We start from the raw sequence: 23,837 nt of genomic DNA, 5'->3' as shown, positions 1-23,837 counted from the left end.
TGTGAATGAAATGAAAGAGAAATTCCCACCGGAAAAAACCTCGCAAGAATATCGACTGGGCATGTCGACTGTTCGAAGAATGGCGCTGTTCAAGGAATTCAAAAATTCTCGGAAGCGATACATCGGGTAAGCGGTTTAAGCCCCTATCTCACATACACGATTGAAGAAATTGCGAACACGATTTAAGAAAAATTGAAAAATCGTGTTGATTCGTGCTCGACATTGTAGTTTATGCTAATTTCTTAACCAAACACGACCCTCATACGACCAAAAACGACCCTCATACGACCCTCATACGACGTCCTTCATACGACTGAACACGACACTCATACGACCGTCAGAAGATGTTCATACGATACAACACGATTTAACCTCATTTAACACGACCCCAATACGAATGTCATACGACGTAGGACGACTGTCTTACGACACCCATACGATTTAACACGAATCAACACGACCGCCACACGATTAAACCCTGAATCATTACGATGTCCATACGACTACAAAAATAAACGCGATCTCCATACGACTGAGAAAGACCTTCACACGACATATTTTTGTTTATTTTGTTCACGTGGGTCATGTAGTATATAAGCTGCATTGCAACAGCATTTCTGTGTCAGTCTTCACCATGATTTTGGTGGTGGTTCAGAGGTTTCATCTGGCTCCTCTTGTCCCTGGGTACCGGGTGGATGTTCATCCATGGTTGGTGGTGAAGGATGTTTCCCTTTCGACGGTTTTGCTTGGAGGAGCTTCCGTTTAGGCCGCCTGAGGTTTGGCATGGCTGTAGAATGAGCTTTCACTTTCAGGGGGATTCCCACGTTCTCACTCAGTCATGTGATTGGCTCTTCCGGTCGTATGACAAACGTATGGATTTCGTGTTCAGGCGTATGGGAGTCGTATGAAAGGCGTATGAAAGTCGTATTGAATCGTGTTAAAACGTATGAAGGTCGTATGAGTTTCTTCCCACGCTCCCCAACACGACTGAACGCGACTGAACACGATCTTCATACGATTGGACACGACTGTCATACGACCTTCATACGACCTTCATACGACTGAACACGGCTTTTCATTGCAAAAATTTAGAACACGATTTAAGCCGAGCTGCCACGTCCATACGACCGCGCGCGACCGACCACGACTTAACACGAATGAGTGCGCGACCTTCATACGTTCCAACACGATTTAAGGAAAAACGGTAAATCGTGTTCATTCTTGTTCAGATTCGTGAATGTGAGAAAAGGGCTTTAGTCTGATTACCAACAAACTATTGGATTGGATTGGATTGGATTGGATTGGATTGGATTAGATTAGATTCTTTATTACAGCATAAAGGCCAAAGGCCCATAATACATGCTTGGTTTTATTAACATGTACTGGGCTTACGATAATATATACTTCGATGGCATTCTCCAGTTTGTGCCAATTCCTGCGGCAGCTACCGTTAAAGATGCCCCTCAAAATACCACAAATTCATGTACACACCAGTAACAGTTCCATGTTTCAAAAGCATGAGAGCATTATGAACAACCGTCAGGTGACCATTAATTACAAATCTATCAGCAGCAGAATATGTACATCTTTAGCCTACCATGTTGTTGATTTTTGACTGTTCAATATTAAAAGTGTTGAATCTTAAAATGTGTACTGTCAGTAACTATTTTATAATAAAACAGTTATAGGCTTTTATTCGGTCAGTACCTGTTTTTTTACGGACCCAAGAAAAACAATATTGACCGAGGACGTACCAACAGACATTGACCTCCTGAAAAGTCTATAACATAACCACAATTTACCGTTCCTGCATCGATACAATGCTACACAGACCGCAGATGACCTTCCTCGGAGCGGTCGTCCTAGGGTCACCACACCTCGACAAGATCGGCAGAATACCCGTCAACACCAGCGTCATCCGTTCCTTACTGCAAGTGAAAGTGCTCGACAGACCATAGGAACACATAATCGACACATTAGACGGGACACTGTGATCCGACGTCTCCGTTCCAACAACCTCAGATGTCGCCGACCAGCACATCGTCCTGTTCTTTAACCACGGCATCTACAAGCACGACTTCAGTGGGCACAGGGTCATCGCAATTGGCGTCTTCGTGAGTTGCGGCGTGTCATCTTTCTCTGATGAAAGTCGCTTTGGTGTCTCCCATGCAGACGGAAGAGTCAGAATTTGGCGGCGTCGAGGTGATCGTTTCGCTGACAGAAACGTTGTGGAAAGGGATCCATGGGGTGGACCTAGCGTCATGATATGGGCAGGGATTGGACTAAATGCGAGACTTGGACCCATGTGTTTTCTGAATGTTGGTCAAGGTCGGGGACACGGCGTCACTGCTCAGCGGTATACTCGACTTGCGTTTCTTTTGCTTGTGAGTATATATTGTCACCCTATGTGGCCATGTAACCCACTCTTTAAACAAGCTGTTTTTATACATGTCAAAGGTATGTGTGTCCGTTCATTTACTAAATAAAGCAAGTATGTGAACTGCTTCATCATACCGGGGAGCCATTCATCAGTATATGAGCAGGTTTGTCCCACTAGTTTCAGAAAAGGTATATATTATGTCATTAGAAATGTATTGCAAAGAAAATGCAACAATGTGCCACCAGGTAATGAAAAAACACAAGTGGTTCTTCTTTTGTAATAAATAATTTTATACAATACTTCCTAAGAGAAAATTATTACAAAAAGTATCAACTCCGTCACGTCAATAGATCCACTCAATAACGAATTTCAGCAAACACCCAAACACATCTAAAACATATTTTCATAATGAAACAGCAGCAAATGGCCAAGTCGACACTACTGCTTGTATATCTTATTTTTAAAATATTTGCGAAGACAATAAAGGGATTATTATCAGTGAATATTGTAGTCAATCAATCACCAAAATCAATAGTTCTGGAAAGATATTAAGATATATAGTGGAATATATATATATATATATATATATATATATATATATATATATATATATATATATATATATATATATATAACACAACTAAAGCACAACCCACCCCACCCCACCACTCTCTGGACTCTTCCCCTTCACCTTTTTAGACGTTACTAATACACATTTCCAGGCCCTACCTGAAAACATCTCCAGATGCTTTCTCTCCACCCCTCCACACACTAACCCTTCACCTCTCCAGACAGTATCCTCCCCACGCCTCTCAACCTATACCTAACCTAACCTTCACCTCCGCAAATACAAACCATAAAAAACAACCCCACCACCTCTTTAAGATGCTTCCCTTCTCCCTGTTCAGACACAACCCATTCACCTCTCCAGATGCTACCTGTTCACCTCTCTAGATGTTGCCTTTTCACCTCTCCAGATGCTGCCCCTTCACCTCCCTAGATGCCTTCACCTCTCCAGATGCTACCCCTTCACCTCTCCAGATGCTACCCCTTCACCTCCCTAGATGCCTTCACCTCTCCAGATGCTACCCCTTCACCTCCCTAGTTACCTTCACCTCTCCAGATGCTACCCCTTCACCTCTCCAGATGCTACCCCTTCACCTCTCCCGATGCTACCCCTTCACCTCCCTAGTTACCTTCACCTCTCCAGATGCTACCCCTTCACCTCTCCAGATGCTACCCCTTCACCTCTCCAGATGCTACCCCTTCACCTCCCTAGATACCTTCACCTCTCCAGATGCTACCCCTTCACCTCCCCAGATGCCTTCACCTCTCCAGATGCTACCCCTTCACCTCCCAAGATGCCTTCACCTCTCCAGATGCAACCCCTTCACCTCTCCAGATGCTACCCCTTCACCTCCCCAGATGCCTTCACCTCTCCAGATGCTACCCCTTCACCTCCCCAGATGCCTTCACCTCTCCAGATGCCTTCACCTCCACAGATGCCTTCACCTCCCCAGATGCCTTCACCTCTCCAGATGCTACCCCATCACCTCTCCAGATGCCTTCACCTCTCCAGATGCAACCCCTTCACCTCCCCAGATGCCTTCACCTCTCCAGATGCAACCCCTTCACCTCTCCAGATGCTACCCCTTCACCTCCCCAGATGCCTTCACCTCTCCAGATGCTACCCCTTCACCTCTCCAGATGCTACCCCTTCACCTCTCCAGATGCCTTCACCTCTCCAGATGCTACCCCTTCACCTCCCAGATGCTACCCCTTCACCTCTCCAGATGCCTTCACCTCTCCAGATGCTACCCCTTCACCTCTCCCGATGCTACCCCTTCACCTGTCTAGATGCCTTCACCTCTCCCGATGCTACCCCTTCACCTGTCTAGATGCTACCCCTTCACCTCTCCAGATGCAACCCCTTCACCTCCCCAGATGCTACCCCTTCACCTCTCCAAATGCTACCCCTTCACCTCCCAGATGCTATCCCTTCACCTCTCAAGAAGCAACCCCTTCACCTCTCCAGATGCTACCCCTTCACCTCCCCAGATGCCTTCACCTCTCCAGATGCTACCCCTTCACCTCCCCAGATGCCTTCACCTCTCCAGATGCTACCCCTTCACCTCTCCAGATGCTACCCCTTCACCTCCCCAGATGCCTTCACCTCTCCAGATGCTACCCCTTCACCTCTCCCGATGCTACCCCTTCACCTGTCTAGATGCCTTCACCTTTCCAGATGCTACCCCTTCACCTCTCCAGATGCAACCCCTTCACCTCCCTAGATGCAACCCCTTCACCTCTCCAGATGCTACCCCTTCACCTCTCCAGATGCAACCCCTTCACCTCCCCAGATGCTACCCCTTCACCTCTCCAGATGCTACCCCTTCACCTCTCCAGATGCAACCCCTTCACCTCCCCAGATGCTACCCCTTCACCTCTCCAGATGCAACCCCTTCACCTCTCCAGATGCTACCCCTTCACCTCCCCAGATGCCTTCACCTCTCCCGATGCTACCCCTTCACCTCCCCAGATGCCTTCACCTTTCCAGATGCTACCCCTTCATCTCTCCAGATGCCTTCACCTCCCCAGATGCCTTCACCTTTCCAGATGCTACTCCTTCACCTCCCCAGATGCCTTCACCTCTCCCATGCTACCCCTTCACCTCTCCCATGCTACCCCTTCACCTCTCCCATGCTACCCCTTCACCTCTCCCATGCTACCCCTTCACCTCTCCAGATGCTACCCCTTCACCTCTCCAGATGCTACCCCTTCACCTCCCCAGATGCCTTCACCTCTCCAGATGCCTCCACCTCCTCAGATGCCTGCACCTCCCCAGATGCTACCCCTTCACCTCTCCCGATGCTACCCCTTCACCTCCCTAGATGCCTTCACGTCCAGATGCTACCCCTTCACCTCCCCAGATGCCTTCACCTCTCCAGATGCCTTCACCTCCTCAGATGCCTTCACCTCCCCAGATGCCTTACCCCCCCCCCCCCCCCCCCCCCCCCCACCCCCCGATGCCTTCACCTCTTCAGATGCCTTCACCTCTCCAGATGCTACCCCTTCACCTCCCAAGATGCCTTCACCTCCCCAGATGCCTTCACCTCCCCAGATGCCTTCACCTCCCCAGATGCCTTCACCTCTCCAGATGCCTTCACCTCCACAGATGCCTTCACCTCCCCAGATGCCTTCACCTCTCCAGATGCTACCCCTTCACCTCTCCAGATGCTACCCCTTCACCTCCCTAGATGCCTTCACCTCCAGATGCTACCCCTTCACCTCCCCAGATGCCTTCACCTCTCCAGATGCCTTCACCTCCTCAGATGCCTTCACCTCCCCAGATGCCTCCCCCCCCCCCCCCCCGATGCCTTCACCTCTTCAGATGCCTTCACCTCTCCAGATGCTACCCCTTCAACTCCCAAGATGCCTTCACCTCCCCAGATGCCTTCACCTCCCCAGATGCCTTCACCTCCCCAGATGTCTTCACCTCTCCAGATGCCTTCACCTCCCCAGATTCCTTCACCTCTCCAGATGCTACCCCTTCACCTCTCCAGATGCCTTAACCTCTCCAGATGCAACCCCTTCACCTCCTCAGATGCCTTCACCTCTCCAGATGCAACCCCTTCACCTCTCCAGATGCTACCCCTTCACCTCCCCAGATGCCTTCACCTCTCCAGATGCTACCCCTTCACCTCTCCCGATGCTACCCCTTCACCTCTCCAGATGCCTTCACCTCTCCAGATGCTACCCCTTCACCTCTCCCGATGCTACCCCTTCACCTCTCCAGATGCCTTCACCTCTCCAGATGCTACCCCTTCACCTCTCCCGATGCTACCCCTTCACCTGTCAAGATGCCTTCACCTTTCCAGATGCTACCCCTTCATTTCTCCAGATGCTACCCCTTCACCTCTCCCGATGCTACCCCTTCACCTGTCTAGATGCCTTCACCTCTCCAGATGCTACCCCTTCACCTCTCCCGATGCTACCCCTTCACCTGTCTAGATGCCTTCATCTCTCCAGATGCTACTCCTTCACCTCTCCAGATGCTACCCCTTCACCTCCCCAGATGCATTCACCTCTCCCATGCTACCCCTTCACCTCTCCAGATGCTACTCCTTCACCTCCCCAGATGCCTTCACCTCTCCAGATGCTACCCCTTCACCTCTCCAGATGCCTTAACCTCTCCAGATGCAACCCCTTCACCTCCCCAGATGCCTTCACCTCTCCAGATGCAACCCCTTCACCTCTCCAGATGCTACCCCTTCACCTCCCCAGATGCCTTCACCTCTCCAGATGCTACCCCTTCACCTCTCCCGATGCTACCCCTTCACCTCTCCAGATGCCTTCACCTCTCCAGATGCTACCCCTTCACCTCTCCCGATGCTACCCCTTCACCTCTCCAGATGCCTTCACCTCTCCAGATGCTACCCCTTCACCTCTCCCGATGCTACCCCTTCACCTGTCTAGATGCCTTCACCTTTCCAGATGCTACCCCTTCATTTCTCCAGATGCTACCCCTTCACCTCTCCCGATGCTACCCCTTCACCTGTCTAGATGCCTTCACCTCTCCAGATGCTACCCCTTCACCTCTCCCGATGCTACCCCTTCACCTGTCTAGATGCCTTCATCTCTCCAGATGCTACTCCTTCACCTCTCCAGATGCTACCCCTTCACCTCCCCAGATGCATTCACCTCTCCCATGCTACCCCTTCACCTCTCCAGATGCTACTCCTTCACCTCCCCAGATGCCTTCACCTCTCCAGATGCTACCCCTTCACCTCTCCAGATGCCTTCACCTCTCCCATGCTACCCCTTCACCTCTCCAGATGGTACTCCTTCACCTCCCCAGATGCCTTCACCTCTCCCATGCTACCCCTTCACCTCTCCAGATGCTACTCCTTCACCTCCCCAGATGCCTTCACCTCTCCAGATGCTACCCCTTCACCTCTCCAGATGCCTTCACCTCTCCAGATGCTACCCTTCACCTCTCCAGATGCTACCCCTTCATCTCTCTAGATGCCTTCACCTCTCCAGATGTTACCCATTCACCTCCCCAGATGCCTTCACCTCTCCAGATGCTACCCCTTCACCTCTCCAGATGCTACCCCTTCACCTCTCCAGATGCTACCCCTTCACCTCTCCTGATGCTACTCCTTCACCTCTCCAGATGCTACCCATTCACCTCTCCAAATGCTACCCCTACGCATCCACATTTGCGGTCGTAAATGCTGGGTTGGAAACACTTTTTACATTTATGTTGTAGGTTCGTCGGCGCAGTTGTGTCCCTATTTTCCCAGTTATGATGAGGACTATGGCCAGAGCACTGAGAAGGTAAAAGGTGCCAGACGAGTAGAAGAAGTCCTCCCTCACACCAGTCAGTGCTACCAAGGAACCTGTGCAGAACAGAGTTAACATCCAAGGATTTGATATATCTGAATCACATACATCTTGGCCGTTTTAATAGGAATTGTGGATTATCTCTCCTGAGAGAAGGAATGCATCAAATAACTTATTGAACTAGAAAAGTCGTTGCATCTTGCATATAGATCCATTACCTAGGTTAAATACAGGTATGAACAGTAATTCAGAAATATATACTACTCAAAAGAAGTTAAAGAACACCAGATATATAATACACGATTTAGCAAATTGGCCATGGCATTATGTGTTATAACATTACCATCATCTAATGTTTGGCAACATGTTGTACCACGTCTGGGGTATTGCTGGTCCTCCTGACACTTTCTGGAAACACTTCTGCTAGTCATGCAAATGAGTTGAAAACATGAGCAAAACACAGGAATATATAACACAACGCTGCACCTGTCCTTAGCAACAACCAACATAATTTTCATGCTCAGCATTTGAAAGTGGTGATGTTCATGGCGCACGTGCATGCTTTCCCTTTAAGAAGGCGATGACGATGATCGTGTAATCACACTTTCCAAAACCATGCCACAGAGACGACATCTGACTGATGTTGATAGAGGACGAGCTTTTGGTTGGCTCCAGGATGGCCTTTCTTTACGTGAGGTGGGCAGAAGATTGCAGGTGTCCCCCTCTGTCATTCACATCCTTTGTCATCGTTTTGCGACCACTGGCAGAGTGCAAGAGCGACATCGTTCTGGATGGCCAAGGTGTACCTCACAACGTGATGATCGATACCTGGTTCTCCAAGCACTCAGGCAGCGTACATCAACAGCAAACAACCTCAGGTTACAGTTAAGGGCTGTCAATTACACTGTCGTTAGTGATCAGACGGTGCGAAACCGTTTACGAGCTGCACACTTGAGAAGTCGATGACAAGCAGTGAGACCACCTTTACGTCCAGTTCACAGAACAGCACGTCTGGCTTGGTGTCGACAACATGTGCGTTGGGACAGACAGCAATTGTCTCGTGTACTGTTTACAGACGAGTCGCGATTCTGTTTGCAGCTCAATGATGGCAGAATACGGGCGTGGCGTCGTACTGGAGAGAGATTCACTGATGCTACGGTACGTGAACGTGTCGCTTTTGGTGGGGGATCAGTGATGGTATGGGGAGGATTCAGTTGGAATCACAGGACTCCTCTGTACCATATTGTCAGGAATCTGAATGCTGCCAGGTACCGTGATGAGATTCATGAACTCCCACACATCGTAAGATTGGTCAAGGTGCTATTCTTCAGGAAGACAATGCAAGATACCATCGCGCTCGGATTATCACTGACAAAGGCAGATAACCGTTGTGCAATGGCCTGCTTATTCGCCAGATCTGGCGCCCATTGAACATCTTTGGGATGCCTTGAGAAGAGCTGTTCAAGCTAACCTTCCACTTCCTGTTAATCTCCAGCAACTGTTAGGATTTCTTCATCAGGAATGGCAAGCAATTCCACAGGCAACATTGCAGAAGCTTGTCCGATCTATGCGCAGAAGATGTCAGGACTGTATTGCTTCCAGGGGTGGGCATACCCGATATTGAAGGAACAGGATGATCCTGAACTGCAGTGTGTGACTTTTGATTTATAGGGTACATGCAGTTCATATTGTTTGCTCTGGTCAGCTGTATGCCAGCGTTTCTTTCGTCAATGAAATGTCATGATTAAATACTTATCTTTCCCAATCAGTGTTGTTCCTGTGTCCACGATTTATTTTTTGAGTGATTTCGATAACTTATTTGGGTGTTCCTTAACTTCTTTTGAGTAATATATATAAAGCGTAAGGAAGGCTTAAAGCAAGGCAGGTCGCACATGCTTCCCACGTCTATCGAAGAGAAGCCAAGCCACACATTATCAGTCTCGGATTTGAACCCACTTTGTGCAGATCCTGGCATGACAAAGGCACGCAGCGAAGTCAACGTCGACTACTGGGACAACCTGCCAATGGCCGACAGATGCATCACACCATTTAGCTGTTGCTTGTTCCTGGCACGTAACGTGTTTTAACAACAACGTTTGATTGGAACAATCGCATCATTATATTCCAAATGCTTTTGGCAATGATTGAACCATTGAGAGGGCATAATTATTTCCAGGAAACAATGTTACTCTGTTTGGGGCTGGTTAACATAGCATTATAAAACTTAATCCCGGGAAGTCCAAGGATTACTTGTGATGTTGTGGTCATATTTAGCTTCAATTTACTTTCACTTCTCTTAATAATGCAGTGGGTGTTCTTTTGTCAACAACACCATTTAATGTCTCCTTGAAACGTTGTGTGTCTAAAGCGCCAAACTGTGAGAAGATTGTGAAGTGAAAAGAATCATAAATAGTCGTACTCTCTATTGGCGGTCCACACAACAAACCAATTCCGTTGCAGAATAGGAATATCCCAAGTGTTTTGGAGATGTTCTCCAGTCCAAACATATCTACCAACACAATGGAGAAGAGTCCCATCGAGCCACCTACAACATGAAAATGTATGGGAACATCAAGAATAAATCCATGAATTATATTTTGCAAGATTACAAAATGTTCACATAATATCTCGAACGAAAGCCATGAACCATATGGTTATACCTCATGTCAAACTAAAGGCGATCCATAACATCAGTATGGCAAATCATGCGTTTCTAAGGAAAATAATTGAAAATTCTATAGGAATCTCTAAACTATCTAAATTCTACCGTTGTGTTTGTCACTTCCACTGTGACTACATTTAAGTGCACGTTATAGTACAACTAGTGTTTCCGATATTGCTTTTAAAAATCTATAGGAATGTCGCCACTATGAGGCAAGTCTGTTCATAATTAACAAAGCAACAGCCCGATTGCTATTGCTCTCTGGGTACGATACTCAAGAGTAAGAACAGAGTAGAACAAAAACAACTGGCTTCAAACCTCAGACAATAACAACATGAGAAACGTCTTCACTTTGGTTTGTTTACTGTTTATCGTTTCAGAAGACACGGCTTTTAGCCGCAGTTTTTAAAAAATTAATTATTGATAATAATCATTAATATTGGTGTGTGTAAGCTACTGACTTTATAAAAACCCGTGTCAGAATTCATGTATTGCGGTTACTGTAATCTACATACTCACATGTTTCAACCAAGACGTACCTACTGCTACACCGTAAACCACTGACGTGACCAAGAAACAATGCGTGCTCTGGCACAAGGTGACGAGGATGTTGGTGAAGCCACAAACGATTAGACCAAGTATAAACAGATAAATGGGCACCCTAGGTCCGAGCATGGACAGACTGGCGAACCCAAGTCTCCCGATGACATTCCCGAACCCGATTAGGGAAACAGCTTGTGCACCTTGAGTGGAAGTCACAGCCGGAAGTGACGCCATGATGTAGGCTGGTAGGAAAGTTGGGTAAGAATGATAGCCTAATCCACATATGAGTTGAGAAATCCCAAATATCACTGCACCTCGGACACGAAAAATGTCTCTTAATTTCGTTAGTCCCGATTTCAGTGATGCACTCAGTGGATTTGGTGGTCTGTCCTTGGTTTGATCTGCTATGAAAAATAAAAGTTTGTGAACAATTATTATCGTTACTTATGTTGCGTATAAGCTCGTATCCAAAATGCAACTTCAAATGTTGTTTCATACTGAAGGGGTTATTTAGAAATGGTGTGACAAACTTTGTGTGTCTATCGTGGTGTAACATTTATGCAAACCTTTAAATAACTATAGATCCACAGCAAGCAATTATATTAGTTATGGTTCAGCATTTATGCAACTTTTCACATAATTATACATCCACAGTAAGTGATTATGTCATGATTCACGGAAAACGTAGATAGAGAATATTTCAGTTACAACTTATAGAAGAATACAGTAAACTACGGTTATGACGAACTCAAAGGGACCACAATTTTCAGTTCCTTATAACCGTTGTTCGTCATAAGCAAATACACTCTCCAGAAACAGAAACGCACAGGTAGATTTTTAGTAAATTTATTGTACCTAATACAGTCGATATATTTAATTTAATATCATAGATACAAATATGAAATTTTGGAGCTCGATAGTCACATGTTGTCGTACAAAGGCATTGAAAACTGTTCATTGTCATGTCACATAAGGCCACACGGTGGCGCTGAACTCAATGTCTCGTGTGACTGCCCCAGGCAGCAATCACGGCTCTGTATCTCCCTGGCACTAGCTGGATAAGTGTACGAAAATTGTCCTGCGGAATTCTGCGCCATTTTGTTTGTAACGCGTTGGCCATTTGTGGGAGTGTCTGCGGCGTGTTCTGACGTTGACGTACACGTCGATCGAGTCGAACCCAGAGGTGTTCGATTGGGTTGAGATGGCACATGAGCTGAACCACTACCAAGTCAGATCTACCAGTCGAATGAAGCGATGCTGTTCAGGGGTGGTAACTCTTTGTCGGCCGGTTCTCGGACGGTCTGCAGTGGAATTGAACTATGTGCATTGGTCCGAAAGGCGGCAAATGGTGCTGTGGTGGACGTTGAAGTGGCATGTAACAGAAGACTGCGATTCCCCTCTTTCGGTACCTCCTATGGCGATGTTCCGATCGGAAGCGCTGAGTCTTGGCATTTTCGAACTTGAAAAATGTTGACAATTGAATGACAAATTATTGACTTCTGCTTACCTTTTTATAGCCACTACCACGAGTTACGAATATCATTACTTGCACGTGCATTTTGCTTTAATGTTTTCTTCCATGACTTTTTTGAACAAGTGTGAAAACAAGGCCGTTGAGGAAATTGCAAATCGACAATGGCTGCATTTTGACGTGCCATTTGTCAAATATTAGGCCACCATTTTCCAATAACATATATCCAATTTATATACCGGATTTTTTGTGTAGTCAGGTTCAATGAAGTACATACTACGTGTGCGTTTCTTTTTTGAAGAGTGTAAATACAGCATATATACAGCAAATGTCCGGGACCAAAAAAACAGTTCGTTATATCCGCCAGTTTGTTATAAGCGTATTCGTTATAAACGTACTTTACTGTACTAGCCTGAGGTAACGCTAGCCTAAGGTAATGAGAATCCATCTCCCAGACATACTATTCAATAAGACAAAAGTTATGTCTACAAAGTTTAATAGATTGACTTGAACTATTTATGTAAGTTAACCTGTCATCACCTGTTAATGTGTGCGCCCTGCGTGGTTTACTTTCCCTGCAGTGTTTTTTTGTACAATAAACAATTCCCACTCGTCGTTCAGTTCTTATATGCGATATCAACATTATGTACAGCCTCTTTAATGATCTTAATAAAATGTAGAAGTTTTAACAATATTTACCCGTATTTAAATAATGATGACTCCTTGAATACAATCAGACCTCGTCCATTTATGAACAGGGGTTAAGTTTGGTAATTCACGGATATTCTCACAATTTTCACGTCCATTATCTGCACCTTTTTCACAGTACCGATTGTCATTTCTCTCCCACTTTGGGATGCGATCGTTCGGCCATTGCGTTTATCTGCGTTGCTGAGATACATCTTTTTGGAACAACTCACAAGAAACTTCCCTCCAAAAAATAATGTTTAATTTACGTCGTCAAGTTGCAAGTGAATGTTCGAATCTCCAGAAATGACTTCGTAACGAACAATGTGTTATTGTGTAAATAAACAACGCTTCGTTCTTCATTGTTCTTTGCGTTTTGTCGCGTAGGTATCTTATATACTCTTCAAAAAAAGAAACTTGACATAGATGTAAAACCACTTTTTGCCAAATATCTAAAATAATTACAGTAAATAAGAACCAAAAAAGTCAAACAGAAAGATGATGTATCTATAATTCGCGAAAACACATGCAAAGCACATAAACGTAGCGTTCAATTTTACAGCTTCATCCAAACGCAACCGCCTGTAAAAAACGTGCAGCACAGGATCCTGCATATAGGCATGCAGGCCCCCCTGCTGAATGGGTATAAAAATCCACATCAACGGCTGTTCATACAGTCCTTATAACGGCAGTAGAGGCGGTGACAGAATGCCAAGACTGAATGCAGCTCAACGGAACAACGCCATTGGGAGATTACAAGCTGGAGCAACTCAGCAAGAAGTGGCCAGGCACTTTGGCGTATCCAGACAGACAATTTCCGCACTGTGGACCCGATACAACAACACCAACAGAGTTGACGGCAGACCAAGGTCAGGAAGACCAAGGGTGACAACCCAAGCACAAGATCGATACAACCAGCTGCGACACCTCCGAGACCGCACTACCACAGCCACGTCTACAACCACACAGATCCCTGGGGTACGCAGAATATCAGATCAAACGGTACGCAACAGACTGAAGGAGGCTGGACTTTTTGCACGAAGACCTGTTCGACGTCATGTATTGGCCTCATTTCATCTGGCGGACCGTCTGCTTTGGTGCCAACAGTGGGTTAGATGGGCACGTGCAAGGTGGAGAAATATACTGTTTACTGATGAGTCCCGTTTCCTACTCACACGTGCTGATGGGCGCGCACGTGTCTACAGACGTCGGGGTGAACGTTACGCCCCCAACTGTGTGCAGCAGGTTGTCCCATTTGGCGGCGGGAGTTTCATGGTATGGACCGGAATTCATCACGGTGGTAGGACGCCTCTCGTGCATGTGGCAGGTGCATTGACAGGTGTGCGGTACAGAGACTAGATCCTACAGCCTTACGTTCTTCCTCACGTCAACGTTCATGGCGGACAGTTCCAGCAGGACAACGCTCGACCGCATATTGCACGTGTTTGTCAGGACTTCTTACAGCACAACAACATCCAGACATGACCTTGGCCAGCCCGGTCACCAGATTTGTCCCCGATTGAGCATCTGTGGGACGAGTTGGATCGACGCGTTCGCAGAAGGAATCCACCGCCCCAAACACTTCCGGCGCTTCTTGATGCACTTCAGCATGAATGGCAGCACATCCAACAGCGTGTTTTTGACAACTTGATTGCATCTGTGGGTCGTCGGTGTCAAGCGGTGATTGATGCACGTGGTGGGCACAACCGATACTGACATTTTCTGTACCCCTGTGACATTAACTGTATCGTGTACGTGTGTCTGTCTAGGTGACCCGATTAATGTTTTGAACATTGTGTACATTGATCTTCAAACAGTGTTTTAATCATGGTTTCTGTGTCATATTTTGAAACAATGGCATTATATTACATTTTGAAACAATGGCATTATATTACATTTTGAAAGTCAGTGTCAAGTTCCTTTTTTGAAGAGTATATATATAACATTAAGCTAACTCTCTTCCAAAACCTCGTCAAGCCAAATATAAACAACAAACACACTATGTGGTTTCCCCTGTGGCATTTACGCTGCATGAGAAACAAAGAAAGGGATTACAGGAAAACAACCTATATTACAAACCCAATGATTAATCTGGCTTTAACACTGTCACTGATATACCCATCTTTGGCATTCTCGCTCTTGCAGCGCCCGTGTCTCTTAACACGATTGTTTGCTGCCGCTGCTGCTGAAACACCACCTGACCTCAAACTGTGCAGGCGATATCTTGACACATCACGGACAAAAGGTGACAAAGTTAAAAGATATTTCACGGAGTCTTGTATAAGTCAGTGGCTTGTTTTCTTTTCTCAGAACATATTTACCATTAACAGGACTTAGTGCTCTGAACACATATTCCTGAGAATCCTCGGCAATCTCTGCCATCGTTAAATAACGTTGCAAGTGCATAACAGGACATAGCAGTGAATCAGATACGCCTATGACTACCCATGCACCATCTCGATACACGTCCGTCTTGGACTGTTCAATAGATATAGACATATAATGTTCACAACACATGATATCTGAACGTGCAATGTGCAATAATTCAACTGATCAAAGAAAACCTGCAAAAGGAACTAAATTGCAGCAATTCTGCTGTCTTCTAAGCATTTCTCACTTTCTAGAGACGATACTATACAACTAAGTTGCGATATTGTTATCGGTTCCTTTTTGTTAACTGGTTTAGCTAACCTCCGCTTACCAACCTCCAATACAATTCTTACCAGTATTATCTGTGGGACTCTGTAACCCATCAAGAACATGAGCATATCGAATGCTGTAAAAGCTGTATTGACAGGAGAAATACTTTCACAACTTTGTATTAAAGATACCAAATATGGTGTGCAGTGCATAGGTGGAATTGGCAATAAAGTCTGCCAACCACGCGAATCTGCCCAATCAAAAAATCTCTTGAATCCCAAGTTGTATGATCTCACTGAAGTGGCTGATCTAGCCACATTTGATAATATGCTCAAACCTTGTACGTTCGGTTTTAAACTTTCTGGGGGGGTGGGGGGTGGGGGGGGTGGGGGTGGGGGGGGGGGTGTGTGTGGTGGTGGTGGGGGGGTGAGGGGGGGGGGGCGGCAGATGTAACATCATGATATACACTGTCTAACATATCTGAAACAGAAGAGAGCATTTCAATCACTGAAATCGATTTTCAACGCTAACATTGAAAATTTTAAATCAGTTTCACCATATAAACCTCCCCCAATACGGCTGGGAACATAAGCTTCTTTGCAAGACGGCAAATAAACAAAGTTTCTGACTTCTTTGAGAAATTACCTGAGAAATTAAGGGCAGAAACTCGCTGTGTACCACTGAGGTACAACCAAAGTACCCTTTGCTCTGTATTTGTGCATATGGCACAACACACGAGAGACCAGATACACCGGTGGTACTATCCACTTCACCTCATTACTCCAATCTGAAGTAAAAGTATCCACATTCTCAGAAGTAAGGTTCCAGTAACCAGAATCGAAACGATTGATCTTCTTCTTGTAGTAAAAAGCAAAACGATCTATTGAATGTAGTCTCCATGTTTCATAGAGTACACAAAAAAACACAGTCTGCAACTGCCCAGTCATCTCTATCAGTGAGCTTGCTCAGAAAATCTGCTTGATCATTTTGTTCTCGGGGAATCCAGTCTACTATCAAACGTATACAGGATCTCAAACACAACTGACAGATAATTAATGCAAGAGTTTGTAAGTGTGTCTTCATGCTACCCTTTTTAAACTTTCTGGGGGGGGTGTGGGGTGGGGGTGTGGGGTGGGGGTGGGGGTGGGGGGGTGGGGTGGGGGGGGTGGGGGGGGGGGGGGCGGCAGATGTAACATCATGATATACACTGTCTAACATATCTGAAACAGAAGAGAGCATTTCAATCACTGAAATCGATTTTCAACGCTAACATTGAAAATTTTAAATCAGTTTCACCATATAAACCTCCCCCAATACGGCTGGGAACATAAGCTTCATTGCAAGACGGCAAATAAACAAAGTTTCTGACTTCTTTGAGAAATTACCTGAGAAATTAAGGGCAGAAACTCGCTGTGTACCACTGAGGTACAACCAAAGTACCCTTTGCTCTGTATTTGTGCATATGGCACAACACACGAGAGACCAGATACACCGGTGGTACTATCCACTTCACCTCATTACTCCAATCTGAAGTAAAAGTATCCACATTCTCAGAAGTAAGGTTCCAGTAACCAGAATCGAAACGATTGATCTTCTTCTTGTAGTAAAAAGCAAAACGATCTATTGAATGTAGTCTCCATGTTTCATAGAGTACACAAAAAAACACAGTCTGCAACTGCCCAGTCATCTCTATCAGTGAGCTTGCTCAGAAAATCTGCTTGATCATTTTGTTCTCGGGGAATCCAGTCTACTATCAAACGTATACAGGATCTCAAACACAACTGACAGATAATTAATGCAAGAGTTTGTAAGTGTGTCTTCATGCTACCCTTTTTAATAATAGCACATACATTGGTATTATCCGTACACCACTTGATTAAGTGAGAACCCAGTAAAAACAGAAAACTTGTCAGTACCATAGATACAGCCTTCAACTCCCGCCATGTTGAACTTTGATTCATTTCACTTTGGGACCACTGTCCATGTGACGACCTTCCACCAAACTGAATACAGCAGCCACCGTAACATACAAGACTTGCATCGCTATAAACAACCCTGGTAGGGGAACTGTCTGAACACAACGATCTGGACTTGAAATGTTGAATATTGTCCCGCCAGAACACTAACTGTTCCTTACTTTGAGCTTACAAAACAATCCAGTCATTCAACGAGTTAGCCGTCAGACAATCAATACTGAGTGACCTCGTCGTAAGTTGACTAACTGAACCAATGACTGGTTTCATAGTAATAATTTGACCAACAAGTGAAGATACATCACGAACATACACAGACCAAATGGTACGGACTAAGAGAGATGTGATGCAAATGGAAACCTTCTCTAACTTCCTTTCCGGTATAGCTAAAGTAAAATGTAAAGTGTTCACGTGAAATCCTAGCCATTCCAAACTTTGTGAAGGCGTCCATAAAGACTTTTCAACTTTAGGTACAAATCCAGAACTTATGAGGTCATCTGTAACCCTATCTGATATAACAGCACAAGTTGACATAGAATTTTCAACAATAATTCCATTGTCAAGAAACATCACGTTCTTGTAACCGAGGTAACGCCCACATTTTACCAATTGTCGGGTTACCTTTGTAAAGACATAGGGCGTAGATGATACACCAAATGGTAAAACCACAAACTTGTAATACCTCCTGCCCCATGGCCAAACCCATGAAAAGCCAGGAAAAGTTGTATGTGGAGTATGCATTTCAATATGATGGTACGCGGAATGTATATCGTATTTAACTAACCAATCACCAGCTTTGATATGCATAAGAGCGGTTTTCCAGTTTACATATTTGACTGAAAGTTTAAACACATGTTTCTTCACCACAGACAAGTCAAGAATTAATCTTTTCTTTCCAGCAGATGGAATAGACACCGATAACATAACGGATTAACAACACGAGGCCTCTTCTCACATTCCTCCACTAATTTTTTTCCCCGGACAAGATCTGTAATAGTTTCATAAACAAAATCAGAATGCTGCAACGCCGACATGTTGTTTTTTAATTCCATAGGTGTTGGAGAAGAGTAAAATGGTATCTTGTATCCACTTACAATAACATCAATCACAAATTGAGTAGAACCAATGTCACGCCAAAACTGTATGCAATCCTTGACGACCCCTCACTAAAGTTTAAGCATTTCCACTCTCATATTCATAATAATCGTTTGTAAGTTCAACTTTACCTTGTTTACTCTGAGACTGTGGTCTTGCTTCCTGGTCGACTTGTCCGCGTGACTGTGTTAGAGTTGACATATGGACAGTCTCGTCTCCAGCGGCTGAGGTCTCCGCACGCAAAACATGTGTCGTGTTTAATTCTCCTGCGAAAAAGACGTCCTTGAGATGGTCCCGCTGATAAGCCCTGCCCCAAACTGTAGCCTGCTTGACAATTGCTGTCGGTCTGAAAAACTTATATGGGGCATATCTTGATGATTTTGATTTCTTTTTGTCCATTTTCTTGATAGCTCTGGATTCCACTCTGGAAATACGCCGATCATCGCCAGAATCATCAGCAAGATCATTACAGTCATATTGGCGAACAGTCTGCCAACCTCCATCTGATGAGTCGGCAAGCTTAATCAGCTTATTTCTACGCTCAATGCGCAAGACCTCCGCGCAAAGTAGATCTTGCAAATGGTCAAATTTTGAGTAAGAAATAGCAAATTTCATTTGTTTCAGATGTACAAGGGTCTGTGAATTGAAATTATACTGAAGCCAGTGCCCTTCCCGATTCCATACGAAATCTCTTTCAGTTTTGAGTTTCTGAATTTCTGCTGTTGTTCAAGACATGTTATCTTGTAAATTAACAAGTTTGTCTTCAACAGACCTGTCAACTTCTTCTCGACATGTAGATAACTGCTGCAGAATATCATCAAGTTTCTTGTTTATATCTTCAGATAGCTCCATAACAAAATGGCGAAAGAACACGTGGCAAAGTTAATACGAAATATAACGACACTGTAACGGCGACACCAGAGGAGAGATTGAACTACCCAGGCTTTACAATTCCTATATATACCCCTCACGGTTGCACCCTCTACCCTGAATAACCTCCCTTTATATATGGCTTTACCTTCAAGAGAAATCAATTTCAGTCAAATTCAATGTCCAACCGAAGGAAATTTCATTTAGTTTAGGCTCGTTAAGACTTGGCACCCATGCAAGCCCGCCGCCTATTGTGGTATCATAATATCTTTCCAAACATCAAGCAAATATTTCAACAAGATTAGTGCCAGTCAAATGAACAAGATGAAGTATTCCCCTCTGTCTAGCCATTCGTTAATTGTCGGGTACATCCCATTACGTATCATTAGCGAAATCATATTCTTTGCATTGTTTAACAGAGGGTTGTCCCGACTTTCTGTGGCACCCTAAACTATATTGTTTTTCTGTTCTTGTAAATAAAATTGTGATTAGTCTCTTGTGACATTTTCTGAATAATTCCCTACAAAAAGTATTTAAGATTAGAACAACAACACCATTAATACAGGAGTGGAATCTTCTGCAGTTTTATAGTTGAATAGATGAATAAATTGATCAGTGAGTATACAAAATGAAATCGTTTAATAAAACCACGAATTTGGTGCACTTCCCTCATATCCATGAATCAAGGTTATGCGAGGGTAAACCAATTTAATAATTTCGTATATACAAATAAATGTTTGTATGATATAAAAATAATATATTTAAGAAGATACGTGAATAGTTATATTTTGTCAGCACTAAAAAATAAAATTATACAAGACCTGTAGCCTTTCCTCGTTTTGTTTGCATCAAGAGACAACAAGCAAGAAGGTTCAGACACACTCCACCAAGTATGAGGAGTGCCCCCTGCCAACCATATTCCTCCGCCAGCGCTGCCACCAGTAACGGACAGCACAGGCGACCCACGCCAGTTCCACTTGCAACAAGTCCCACTGCCAAAGGGCGCCGAGTGGTGAAATGTTGATTAACTTGTACTAGTAAGCATATATACAGCAACGAGTACCCCAGACCTGAATGGAAACAGAAATTACAAGGTCAAAAAGGCAAACACTTTGGCATTCAGGAGAAGGCAGTGATAGGACTGTTGGTGCTTTTGATTGCAATGAAAACTGTTTTATAGATATTTCGTCTACATTTTGAAAGTTTTGATGACGTTTCCAAAAGCTATTCATGTAGTGCCTAAACACTTCAGCACTGCTTCAAGTATCTCCTCCTAAGTATTCGCAATTGAGTCTTCGTGACAGAACGGATGTGAATGTGGCGTTATGCAGAACCCACCTGGCATGGCTCCCAGCAGCATGTACAGGGCGTATATGTTTGTTGTTTGACTGCTGCTTAAGATGCCTGAAGACAAGAGAATCGCCCCAACTGATGCTGTCACACCACATCCAAAGTTGTCTGTCAGCACAGCAGCCAAGATAGCTGCAAATACATATTCATTCGAGAGAATACTTATTGATAAGTAAGCTGGTATTTAACTTATTACAAAATAAATAAAGGTGGTTTTGCCAGCAATATTGTTGCTATGTCACCGGGGCTTGTAAATCATCTGGACAAGAAGGCTGTTTCAGGCCAATGTGTAAACTGTATCAGGAACGGGTTGGTAATGTAGAAGGTTGGCATGTTTGATCTCAGGTTGACAAGGGCTTTGCACTTCTTTATTAAGAGTTGGACAAGGATAATACGATAATTGTAAAAGAAACATAACAGTAAACAATTAAACATTCTTTCGATTAGTTTGAACATACACAGATTGTGGAAATGGGAACCGTTTTCTATTTAGAAACCATCAAGGCTCGAGGAGTCTTAACAGGTTGCGGATGCAACTAAATGGTCACCAGTAAGACATTAGGAAAGTAAATTCGGGGTATCCCGAGTATCAAATGCCTAGCTTCTGAGAATAGTTGTAAACAGTCAGGTCTGGGATCTGGTGTGATTGGTGGCCCCCGTCCCCAGCGTCACTGTGGCTCTCTCATCAGATTTGCACCACAAGACTCAAGAAATTATGTAGGCAATATAATGGTGTGCATTGCACCGGCAACACGCCAGGTTAATGATAAAAGGGTAACGTTAATTGATCAAAGCATTATGATTTGCAGAAGCTCGAGGTCCGCCATTACTTGCCCGACGATAGACAGAGGCAAATGAGGGCATTATCAAATGTCATCTGCCCGCACTTTTCCTGGTAACGTGCGGGCCGTTATATCAAAATTGAAGAATATCAGGTGTTTCCATGTTGGACCACTCTAGAAAATCCAAGGACCCTCGGGTAATAATACCTCTCACTCACAACAAACATCAGGTCCAAAATAAAAGGTAAATAACCTAGTCTTTGTAATCCATACATTGGAATTAACCACAGAAAAAACTAAGAGACAAATCCATTACTATGTTACTGTTGAAATCTAAGCATAGGTGTTTCCCAACCCATGCGAGATAAAGGCCACTCTTCTTACCAAGGGAGTTGACGGACTGTACAGGTCCAGTTTCCACACTTGCCAAACGATAGATGGAATTTTGGAGTTACATTTTGGCTTGACTAACGACATGGATTTCAAGTGCAGATTTCGATCGACTGCTGGATTTGCAAAGCGCATGTACCGTCAACTGGGTGTCGACAGATATTTTCCAAATATATTTCATGCTTTTAAATTGACGCACTTCACGAGCAAAGACCCGTTCTATTACAATATAGATCTTGATTATCAAGCAGATCGCACTGGTGGCATGACGACATTCAACGCGGAAACTGGACTTTTGTAGTCAGTCAACACCTTTGCCTCGGGAAGATGAAGGCCACTATGCTTGTCGTAAGAGGCGACTAATGGCGCCGGACTCGACTCGACTTGGCTAATGAATGTCATCGTATCCCAATTGTGTAGATCGATACTCATGATGCCAATCACTGGATTGTCTGGTCCAGACTCGATTATTTACATGCAGCCGTCATACAGCTGGAATATTGCTGGGTGCGGGGTTAAACAAAAGACAAACAAACAAACATAATCCTTTATTACTCTTGGAAATAGTCACTCATTCACTTGAATAATGAGAAAACCAATAGAGACATAATCTGAACCTCAATAATGATATCTCTTGTGGATATAAAGTCTACATACCAGAAAGGCCGTTCACTCCACTCATGACAGCACCCAGCCAGCTGAGCTGGTACTCGCTCACGTCCATTGCCGGCAGCATGTACGTATACAGCACACCATACGTGTTTACCATACCGGAAGCTATAGTGAAGACGAAAAACCCACTCAACAGACAGGTTGCATCTGAATATGTTAAAGGAGATTTCTGTGGTTGTGAAAGTATCTCACTGTTTCTGGTGACTTGCCCATGGTTATGAGTTGATGAACTTGGGACGCTCGTGTCCTCATTTTGTCCACGATAACGTCTCACTGGAAACACATCACTAGGATACTGAAACACACCATCCGCGACAGTCCCAATTTTCATCTCTTCAGTTGCATCAGCAATAGACACATGGTTATTGTTCCTCACAAGAACCATAGTTTTTGCGAGGTTTCACTGTTTCACGGCGATTTTGAACCACGCAATTATCATACTGAATGGAAAAGATCGTTCTTTGAATTCCCTACGTCATCAAACTGCACAACCATTTAATAGGTTAATGCCGTGACCCATTTTTGTCACGTAGAGTTCGTCAAGGTAAATACAATGAGGTAATGGGACCACATGCTTAACTAATAATGGATTATTTAAAGTTCCAATAACCATCTAGATAACGTGATAATGAGATTCCTTGTGAGGTGAAGTGTAATGTGGTTTAACGTCTCGTTCAAGATTATTTCACTTTAATAGCAGCGTGGGTGCACGTGGGTGTGTGGCTGGGCGTACTAGTCCGAAAATATGCCGCAGTTTAACATGAATACCCACTCAGTATGCTGACTCCTTGCTGACCAGTCCTTCTTAAGCCTTTCACTGTCGAGTGAAAACAGGGTAACAAGAAGTTTCATCTCTTAACGTCTCTAAGTAGATACATTCATTTGTAAAACATGGGTTTCATGTTACATTCCCTGCGGACATAGGAAGTGTTTTAGTTTGTTTGACATATCATTTTTACAGTCTGTTAAAGTCCGT

The 23,837-nt window shown here is 44.5% G+C and overlaps 2 protein-coding genes and 1 long non-coding RNA gene across 4 annotated transcripts; 1 reads left to right on the top strand and 2 right to left on the bottom strand.

Annotated features, from left to right (window-relative positions):
* Window positions 1-5,011: 5,011 nt before the first annotated feature.
* Window positions 5,012-5,711, bottom strand: LOC125377530. Its single transcript, XR_007219689.1, has 3 exons — window positions 5,435-5,711; window positions 5,118-5,181; window positions 5,012-5,029 (listed from the first exon to the last, which is right to left on the bottom strand). It is a non-coding gene; the product is annotated as an uncharacterized LOC125377530 (long non-coding RNA).
* Window positions 5,712-5,769: 58 nt separating this feature from the next.
* LOC124110363 (monocarboxylate transporter 12-like) lies at window positions 5,770-23,326 on the bottom strand. Of its 2 annotated transcripts, none has more exons than XM_048391510.1 (7): window positions 22,847-23,326; window positions 21,006-21,149; window positions 20,489-20,737; window positions 18,929-19,063; window positions 10,928-11,335; window positions 10,146-10,271; window positions 5,770-7,782 (listed from the first exon to the last, which is right to left on the bottom strand). In XM_048391510.1, the coding sequence occupies exons 1-7, from the start codon at window positions 23,244-23,246 to the stop codon at window positions 7,589-7,591; spliced, it is 1,656 nt and encodes a 551-aa protein (XP_048247467.1). In that variant the 5' UTR covers window positions 23,247-23,326; the 3' UTR covers window positions 5,770-7,588. The 2 variants fall into 2 exon arrangements, with proteins under 2 accessions (XP_048247467.1, XP_048247468.1); XM_048391511.1 differs by having other exon boundaries at window positions 10,928-11,332.
* Window positions 5,813-7,405, top strand: LOC125377465 (proline-rich receptor-like protein kinase PERK2). Its single transcript, XM_048391041.1, has 2 exons — window positions 5,813-6,234; window positions 7,153-7,405. The coding sequence occupies exons 1-2, from the start codon at window positions 5,813-5,815 to the stop codon at window positions 7,403-7,405; spliced, it is 675 nt and encodes a 224-aa protein (XP_048246998.1).
* Window positions 23,327-23,837: the final 511 nt, after the last annotated feature.

Source organism: Haliotis rufescens, unplaced genomic scaffold, assembly GCF_023055435.1.
Source record: "Haliotis rufescens isolate VD_foot unplaced genomic scaffold, xgHalRufe1.0.p SCAF_9, whole genome shotgun sequence".
Classification (NCBI taxonomy): Eukaryota; Metazoa; Mollusca; class Gastropoda; order Lepetellida; family Haliotidae; genus Haliotis; species Haliotis rufescens.
Note: the sequence above shows the minus strand (reverse complement) of the source record. Positions and strands in the feature narration are given on the sequence as shown.